General features: G+C 41.0%; 1 protein-coding gene across 1 annotated transcript; it reads right to left on the bottom strand.

Moving 5' to 3' along the window:
• Window positions 1-232: 232 nt before the first annotated feature.
• Window positions 233-7,790, bottom strand: LOC142210044 (keratin, type I cytoskeletal 19-like). Its single transcript, XM_075279074.1, has 8 exons — window positions 7,299-7,790; window positions 5,038-5,120; window positions 4,567-4,723; window positions 4,213-4,374; window positions 3,019-3,144; window positions 2,089-2,321; window positions 778-803; window positions 233-294 (listed from the first exon to the last, which is right to left on the bottom strand). Exons 1-8 carry the CDS (start codon window positions 7,788-7,790, stop codon window positions 233-235), a joined length of 1,341 nt encoding a protein of 446 aa, XP_075135175.1.
• Between the last annotated feature and the right edge of the window lie 2,278 nt (window positions 7,791-10,068).

Genomic DNA, 10,068 nt, shown 5'->3' with positions numbered 1-10,068 from the left:
AGAAATAAGAGAATCTGACTATACTGTATGTACAAAAGGGTTTCATTGACAAGCTAGTATAGACATACATTGATATTCGCCATGATTTCTAGTTACAATCCCTCACAATTTTGCAATATGAATGGAATCATCTAGTAGGCAAGGCCTATTGGTGAGTTTTATTAATGTGGCCTCCTTGTACGCTGGGACAGTGGAGAAACTTGAGTTGTTGTGGTGGCCTCCATGGTCGGGTTTAACACTTATTCTGGTAAACCTTTGTGGTTGTTTGATGAACTTTGAAATTTTGATGTTGCTCTGAAACAAAAAATTGGAGAGTCAAGACTTTAAGGACACCTCCATTTGCTGTGGCTATTACATTGACAATAACCTAAGTATCTTTCATTTGTTATGTATCATGTGCACATACGTACAAGCATGGTACTATAAAAAGTCAGTCTTGATGTGATATTTAGAAGAAACTGGTATTCAGGTGATTTCCAGGATTCCACATGTCTCTGAATTAATCTCAAGATTTATGGCAACTTACAAGAAACTGATGCCACACATGGAAAAAGTTTCATCATATTTTGATTAACATAAAAAATGTAGAAAGTGCCTCCTAATCTAAAACCCATGGAAGTTCAGATGAGATGAAACCGGATTTTCGGGAGGAATACTTTTTATTCCAGGAGTCAAAATAAAAGACCAGTCTGAACTGTGCTAATATGGTAGTCATCCCATACAGCCCAGTATTTATTCCATACTAACTAATATACTTGTGATTTTCAGTCATCTTACCATTCTCAGATTGGTGAATAGAAGCACTGCAGACAGAGAAAGAAAGAAAGAAAGAAAGACAAACATTATTTAAAATCAGATACAAAAATATGGCCTGTCTAGGATCAAGCTAGTAATAAATTGAGACCCCAGAGTGCAATAATTCTCCAAACCTTGGGGGGGGGGGGATCTCTCTACTAATTAAGCAATCCGAGGCATTATACTACGTGGGCCACTGTGGAGCATTACAATGTGGGGGGCTACTGTAGAGCATTATACTGTGTGCTGCAGTCTACTGTATAAGGCTACTGTGGAGCATTATACTGTGGCAGCCACTATGGAGCATTATACTGTGGGAGACAATGTGGAACATTATATGGTATGGGAACACTGTAGAGCATTATACTGTGACAGTCATTGTGGAGAATTATATGGTATGGTAGCCACTGAGGAGCATTATACTGTGGGAGACATTGTGGAATATTATATGGTGTGGAATCAGTGTGGAGCTTTATACAGTGTGAAAACACTGTTGAGCATTATGCTGTATGGAGACATTGTGGATCATTATACTATGGGGGCCATTGTGAAGCATTTTACAGTGTGGAAGCACTGTGGAGCTATATAATGTGTAGTACCACTGTGGAGCTTTAAACCCTCTGGAGCCTCTGTAGAGCTTTATACTGTGTGAGGCTGCTTTGGAGCATTATACTGTGTGGAGAAGCTGTGGAGCATTTTAGATTGTGTAGGGATCACTGGGGAACATTATATATACTGTGTGGGGGTCACAGGACAGGAAACTGTAAGATACATTGTGTAAAAGTGGGGGCTCAAAATTCCTGATGGCAGTACAGAATCAAAGACCGAATAAACTGCAAAAAAAGCACAACAAAATTAAGATTACAGCAGAATAAGAGGCAGAATACAGATAGGCACATTTATTTTCCAAATTTGACTAAGTATGGTAGAAAAAGGTCCCCAGCAAAATTCTTGTCAAAAGTAGGTCCCACCTTCAGAAAGTTTGGGAACCTTTGCATTACATTGTCAATCAATCCCATTGACTTTAGCAGATTTGGACAATGCACATCTAACATGAATGGCCTGCTTAAGTTCTAGCAAACTTAGGGTAAGCTTATTATCAAGTCATCCTTGTGAAAAAGAAAATGATTGTCCAAAATGGATCACCCCTCAAGTTTGGAAATATAACATACTGTATACAATGGGCTTCATGATAATCGAAGCCTAGGGAAAGCCTTGGTCAGTGGTGGTCAGTAAATTGCAGAGATGGCTTCATACGTACAATGTACTTCATAAGTCTTTTCTAACCATTACCTTTTCATGTGCTGCATGTCAGGCCCCTCTATAAGACGTTTATATGTGGCGATCTCCATTTCCAGGTAGTTCTTCTGGTCCATAAGCAGTTTGTATTCAATATTTTGCTGCTCCAGATCAAAGCGTACCTGGCCCAATTCAGACTCCACGTTATTGATCAGGCGTTGTAACTGGCCAATTTGGGAGCCATAATTGGATTCAGTCTCAAGGAGTGACTCCTCAAGGGCAGAGTTCTGAAAAAATGTCAAGCATTTAGACTAATAATACTAGTAGTATACAAATAATACTAATATCTTTAAATCCTTTCAAGGTCGGTGTCTTACATAAGCTAAATGGAAAATCCTGGCAGTCAACATACTGAACATTTATGGTATTAGTAAGTCAACCACAGGAGTAATGGTGCACGTGATGGCAAATATAGAGATCAAGGGTCTGACTTTCAGGGAATCAGCAAATGGCCAGGTTACCAGTCATAAATGGTGAAGGAGTAGATACATCCTACAAAGAGGAGTACAGAGGGCCGTCGGTGCCACATAAGGGATAGCGGGATCTGGTGGGATTTATCACCCCACTGTGGTGGAAATAAAAATTAAGAAGACATCAGCAATATCTCTGTATCCTGCATAATTGTAGCAAAAGTCAGCCCTTATGCACTTGTGTAGTTTGTGTCCAGCGTGTGTGGATCATGTGAAGGACATGTTTTATGTACAAGTTGTATGTGTGTGGAATCGCATGTGCAAGTGGGATGCTTGGAAAATATTCTATGTTTCATCAGTGCATGTGTGGCATATGTCCAGCATATGACTGACACATGTAAAATATGTCCAGTGTGAGTAGTGTTTGTATGGGACATGTCCAACATTTGCGGCATGTGTGTGCTGTGCTCTGAGCATGACAGGGAGAACACACATACATTTCTTCACATCATACCATGCTTCGTTGACTTTGAAGTTCTATTTCTAAAGTCTGCACGGTGCGCTTTAACTCAGTGAGGTTACCAGCAACTGACTGCAGCAACTCGGACCCAGAAATAACCTCTCGATTCAGTTCTTCACTCTGCAATAACATAGAAAGATAAGATGGAAGATGCTGTATCAAATAATGAAGAGTCAAAGCCAATACATTTCTGAACCTCAAAGCAAAATCTGCCGCAAGGTCCTTCATCCACTATAACAAAGGAGACAGTTGTCGGAGAAATCAGCTTTTCCCAATCATTGTCATAAGGCTTCAGGACCCTGCACCAAAGACTAAAATTAACAATAGATAGTCACTAAAAAAAATTCAAGATCTAAAATCGATATAGTTAAGACTTGTTGTTTGGACTGCTTTTTAACCCTGCTCCATTATGGCACAACTGTGATCAATGACTTCAACATTGCTGCATGGTAAGATCATTTACACCGGTCAGTCCCGGTCAGGATGAACATCGATCATTGAGAAACATAACAATCACCATGTTTGCATTGGCCGATTTATAAAGGTTATTACAAAATGAACAGTGGGAGAACTATGGCTATTGCAAGCACTCCTTCCTCATTTGGCCTCACAGTTTATTGGCAGCACATCCTTGTTTGCCCAGGGCAATGTGCTTCTGGTTTATAATTATGGGATGCACATTGCCTTTTCTCATCAGTGACCCCATTCATTTTGCATTGTCCTGTGTAAATAAGCTTATGCGAAGAATTGCCAATTGACATCTGTCTCATTGATCGATGCTGATCCTGACTAGGATCGACCAGTGTAAATGGATCCTTACTCATATTCTGCCCCAGAAATCATGCAAAGCACAAGCCCAGCAGCTTTTTATCTAGAAGTCATTTCCGTTAGGGGGCATTCACACAGAGTTTTGTGGCGCTAATTTTGCCACAATAACTCGAGTAAAGAATCAGCGGTGAAAAAAAGACTCCCATTGACTTCAATGGGTTCCATTTTACGCGCGTAGAATGGAACCCATTGAAGTCAATGGGAGTCTTTTTTTCGGCACTGATTCTTTACTCGAATTATTGTGGCAAAATCAGTGCCACAAAACTCCGTGTAATGCCCCCTTACAGTTTGTACTGAATGGTTATATACGAAAAGCTAGTAAACCAGATGGACATAAAACATATCAACTTGACTTTTTACCCTTGCAAGGAAGATTTCTTCAACCTCTCGTAGATTTCTTTCCATCAGATTTTCATACTGTTGTCGGATCTTTGACAACACGCTATTTAGATCCACACATGGGGCAGCATCCACTTCAACACTGACCCTGGCACCGAGCTGTGTACGTAGACAGTTCACCTCCTGTAACAATAATAATAATAAGAATATCAGTCTGGAGCTATAAAACTTACTGAAAATAACCTAGAAATGTACTCAGAAGCTGCCACCCTATTAATCTTATCTTCCTCTAAGAAGAGATGACCAGCCACCATAGACATCAGATTCCAAAATCCTCAAACTGACGCCCATAGTTCCTACTACTCCACACGATACCTCCTGATGTCCTTTCTTCAATTCTTGAAGCTCATCCTGAAGGTCCTGAACAGTTGTCTGTAAGGAACATATCTCCATGTTAAGTCTTTCTAATACTCTTTGGAGACCATTAATATCAGACTCGATGTTTGTCCTCAGACTCATTTCCAGCTGGAGCCTGAAATGATAGAGAAAGACGTCATTCAATTATGATCAATGTCACAAATTATTGAACAGAACCTGCCATGTTGTACGTGTATCCTGGGCTCAGTCTCTTTTACTTTCTTATACAAGCGTGCACACATAGATAGCAGTCACTATATAGGCTATAGAATAAATGAACAAAAGGCAAAATATACTGAATTTCCTAAATGAATTAGATATTAATATGTTCAGTAAATATTCTGTATAATGTGCTCTATAAAATGTTACCCACAGTAAAGACACTATGTTCAACATGTCAGGTTTCATGACGTCTCATCTTTAACTTACTTGTTCTTAAAGTCATCAGCAGCCATTTTGGCATTATCCAAGTCCAAAAACACTTTGGTATTTTCCACATAGGCAGCAGGAATCTATGAAACAATACAGTTAGAGTTATATGAATCTATATTTTACATGGTGTATTGCTATAAGGGAATGAAGGAGTTGTCCAGTTTTAGGAAGAAATCAGTCATAGGCAATGTGTTACAATAAAAAACCAAGGGGTCATTACCTATTGCCATTACTGACGTCAGCCGTACACTAGATTCAGAAGGTAAGGACCCCCTGTTTGTTATGTAAAGGGAACCTGCCACATAGAAAATGCAATCTTATCTCCAGGTGGCATGTTATAGAACAGAAGGAGCAGAGCAGACTGATATATAGCATTGTGTAAAAATATTTGGTATAACCTGCCATATATCTATTGAAATCTCTGCTCTTTCTTTGTTGAGAAGTTAAGGAGGCGGTCCTATCAATGAGGCAGTCCTATAAAGGAGGCGGTCCTTTCTCTGTATACACAGTTATAGGGGGAGGCAGTCAATCACTTATAGGACCACCTTCATTATTTCTCAACACAGAAAGAGCAGAGATGTCAATGGACAAATGACAGATTATACTGAGGCTTTTCCCAAAAACGTATGTATCAGTTGGCTATTTCTGGTGTATAACATGTTTTCTACAGACTAAATAGTATTTTCTATGTCACAGGTTCCCTTTAAAACATTTCTGACTGTGGATAAATATTATATGAAACTTTATATGGCCAGCCCTCAATAAACCTGCAGAAGAACCACATGGCTGACTTCATTGTATTGAACCTATATATCCAAATAATGTCTCTACTAGAGATGAGCGAGTAGTACTCGATTGAGTAGGTATTCGATCGAATACTACGTTATTCGAAATACTCGTACTCGATCGAGTACCACTCGCTATTCGAATGTAAAAGTTCGATGCAGAACCAGCACTGATTGGCCGAATGCTATACAGTTGGCCAATCAATGCTGGATCTTCTCCTACCTTTAGAGGTCTTCTCCGTGCAGCTTCCCCGCGGCGTCTTCCGCCTCTGAATTCACTCTACCAGGCATCGGGCATGGGCAGAGCCGACTGCACATGTCCGCTTGTAGTGCGGGCATGCGCAGTCGGCTCTGCCCAGGCCCGATGCCTGGCAGAGTGAAATCAGAGCCGGACGATGCTGTGGGGACGCTGCAAGGAGAAGACTTCTCGGAGGATCCAGCCCGACCCTCACTCGTGGACTTGGTAAGTATAATTTGATCGAACGTTGCCTACCCCTGAAACGAGCATTTTCCCCCCCATAGACTATAATAGGGTTCAATATTCAATTCGAGTAGTCGAATATTGAGGGGCTACTCGAAATGAATTACGAACCTCGAACATTTTACTGTTCGCTCATCTCTAGTCTCTACCTGTTTCAGCAATCTGATCAGTAGGCATGGTACTATAATACATTTTGGTAAACAGAAATCCTAAAAACTATGGATCAAAATCAGATATTTACCAATGTACCGTAACTAGAGATGAGCGAGTAGTGAAATATTCGAGATTCGATATTCATTTCGAGTAGAGCCTCAATATTCGATTACTCAATCGAATAGCAAATCCCATTATAGTCTATGGGAAAAAATGCTTGTTTCTGGGGAAACCACTATTCGACTAAGGAGGGTCACCAAGTCCATGAGTAGTAGGAGGAGAGTGTTTAGGAGGAGCGCTTGTAGTTAAAGCGCACGGACCCCATAGACTATAATATGATTCATGCAGGCAGTGCGCAGCAAGCACACGGACCCCATTATAGTCTATGGGGTTTGTGCGCTTTAACTGCACAGTGCTTGCAGTTGTGCTGATATTCCGTTCGGAGGGGTCTTCATGCGGAATCCTTCCGGATGGGAGGCAAGCGCTAATGTGAACCGACCCTTACTCGTCCTGCAGCAGGTTCTGCAGCAGGCTCGTCCTTGCTAGTCGGCAGAGCTGGCAGCTTGCAATTATGCGAGAGCTGACTTTTTCTCATAGGAATGCATTGAGCAGCGTTGATTGGCCAAATGCTATACAGTGTACAGCATTCGGCCAATAAACGCTGGTTCTGCCGGAGGCTTGTCTGTGAGGAGACAGAGTCTAAGATCGGACCACAGCAGTCTCCATTGAGGTCCGATCTTAGACCCCACCTCGTCACAGCATTACAGTGCTGTGGAATATGTTGACGTTATATTAGCAACTAAAAATAAAGGCCATGAGGGTGTAATTTGTAAAATTACCTGGTTTTGGAGCTCCTGAATGGTCCTCAAGTAATTGCTGCAGTCAGGCAGACCATCAGGCTGGTTCTTCTCATACCATTCCCGAATGTTCCTCTCCAGTTGACTATTCTCTTGCTCCAAGGAACATACCTTTTCCATATATGAAGCCAACCGGTTGTTTAGCTGCTGCATGATTTCTTTCTCATTACAACATAAGAGACCATCATACCTTAATATATTGTGAACTCCATGACTAGCAAAATGATTTCCATGGCTATTATGTGCAATTCCAGTGTTCCAGCCTTGAGAGAAGTGATTGGAGATGCTAATACCTTTTCCACCTGATCCTCCATGGACACTGGGAGCTCTGAAATGTCTTCTGTGGCGTATCTGATGGCTTGTCCCCTGGTGGGAATTAGCGGACGTTGTTTGATGGACAGGTGCATTTTGAGTTGTTGTTTGGCAGCTTCCTTGGATTGATCCAGATTTAACCTGCTTGGTGCTTTGGGTCATGTTGGAGATAGAATGAGATCTACTATGGATGGAGCCACAAGTTATGCTATAGCTTGAGCTAAGTCGTTTACTTGATCTTTGTTGTTGGAGAAGCTTTTATAAAGCTTCAAAGATGTTGTAAACTGAATGTTATTGTTATGAAACTGTAAAGGGTGCAATATAGACGAAGAGTCATTGATGGAAGGGCGGTTATTCATTAGGATGGTATACTTTGACACACCCCAAATGTATGACTGAGTGACAAACCGTTGTTGTCACAATTTAATATAATACAATTATCTTGAAATCGACATACCATTTAGGTGAAGAATCTTTACAATAGTGACAAACACAGTACAATAACTAAACCGTTATAAAATAACTAAGTGAATATTAACATTGACACATCACATATCTACATGTTTCAGTATAAACAGCTAATATAACATTCCACACCCACAACTTCCAAATTTAAAAGGATTTTCTACGTCTACAATATTGGAATGGGTCATCAATATACAATCAGAGGAGGTCTGACTCTTAGTGCCCCAGTTGATCATCTTAATGAAGGGGCCCAGGTCTAGCGTAAATGCTATGTCTCCTTCATTGTTTGCTGCACTGACCACTAACAATTGAATAGTGCTTTGCTGGGCTAAACCATACAAGGGGTTTAGAACGCCATGACCACTTTAATCAGCTGTTCAGCATGGGTGCCAGCTCTCAGGCCCCAACAATTCAGATGCTGATGACTTATTGACACATTAAAAACATTGAAACACCAAAAAGATAAAGTCTTGAAATTAACAAAATCTCAGACTCATTAGGCAAGCTAATGATATGCAAATGCAGGCTGGTTACAGTAAATTGAGCAACATGTGTCCTGGCACTGTCCCATTGAAAAACCGCTCCTGAGTTGCTTTGGATATATGGTTGTACCACTGGCTCCATGTCCAATCAATGTAATGCCGAGCTGTTAGTGTACCTGAAATGATGACTAGATTATTGTCTTGTGAAGGTCATTTCAAGGCGTTGTGCACGTGGTCTTCGGACAAATCTCTGGCTATCATTGCATATGATACAGAAGCAGGACTCATTGTTAAATAGAAAAGTCTCCATTCCAGCCTCCAGTGCCATCTTGCTATGTAGTATAATAGTCTTTGAGAGTGACTTGTACTTGTTTCCATATCTCCCATTCCCCTTATTATACATTGATTTATTACCTATACTTTAAGGTCCCCATAAACTGTTAACCATATGTGCGTGGCTGATATCAACTGAAGTTATTGGGAATTTCAAACACTTCTCAATTTTTGCAATATTAACAATCAACAAGGGGATGTTCAAGCAAAGGAATTTGACACTGAATTTGAGGCGGAATCCACCTCATACTATACCTGTAACGTATCTCTCATTCATTTCAATGGCAGGCAGTACCTGATTTTTTAGCTAGAGGAAAAAATTAAAATCCTGCTCGTTCTCCAGGCGGATTCTGCCTGAGAACTCACATTGAATTGAATGGTATGCGGAAAATACACCTTTTCGGTGTGGAATTGGATGTGGAATTAGACAAGAAATTTGTCAAAATCCACTCACAGCATTTGGAATTCGGCTCTGCCAATAAAGGTAAAATAGAGTTCCACTCGTCTCCAAATTCTGCTTCAAATTCAGCATCAAAATCCCTATCATTTTTTGACAAACAGAAAAAAAACTGCTTCAAATTCCTGAAGCAGAAATTTTCTGTGTGACAAAACGTCAAATTCCTATGGGGAAAAGCCCCCCTAACTATAAGGTATACATTTTGATAACTCTTTACTGCTAGAAGAGTCTCCTGATAATAAGCTGGACATCCTGCTTTCTGGAACCCAAGTAACCAAGTGTCAACTATGTGCTTAATGCTAGGTTCACACCAGCGTTCGATCTCCGTTCTCAGCTTTCCGTCTTCTGCATGCAGAAGACGGAAAGCTGTCAGACCGGGTCCGGCCGTGAGCGGCGATGAGCGTTTTATGCGCCCCACCATGAAACCGGTTTTTTAAAATCGGACACAGAGTACTGCATGTCCGACTCTGTGTCCGATTAAAAAAAAAAACGGTTTCGCAGCAGAGAGCATAAAACGCTCACGGCCAGACATCTTTCAACCCCATTCAAATGAATGGGTATGAAAGAGTCCTGCAGGTTTCCGTCTCCTGCCTTTGTTTTGTGCAGGAAACGGAAACCTGCAGAACGGAGACCGGGCGCAGATGTGAATGAGCCCTAACCTGGAATTAAGGGGTGGGGGGGAATAAAGAGTTTCAGGCCATTA

Source organism: Leptodactylus fuscus, chromosome 6 (assembly GCF_031893055.1).
Source record: "Leptodactylus fuscus isolate aLepFus1 chromosome 6, aLepFus1.hap2, whole genome shotgun sequence".
In the NCBI taxonomy this organism is placed as follows: Eukaryota; Metazoa; Chordata; class Amphibia; order Anura; family Leptodactylidae; genus Leptodactylus; species Leptodactylus fuscus.
Note: the sequence above shows the minus strand (reverse complement) of the source record. Positions and strands in the feature narration are given on the sequence as shown.

Coding starts and splice junctions, on each gene's coding strand:
- LOC142210044 (XM_075279074.1), bottom strand. CDS start 7,790: ATGACCCAAAGCACCAAGCAGGTTAAATCTGGATCAATCCAAGGAAGC. Junction 4,724..5,037: donor GCTGATGACTTTAAGAACAA/GTAAGTTAAAGA, acceptor CTATCATTTCAG/GCTCCAGCTGGAAATGAGTC. Junction 3,145..4,212: donor AAGAAATCTTCCTTGCAAGG/GTAAAAAGTCAA, acceptor ATGTTATTGCAG/AGTGAAGAACTGAATCGAGA.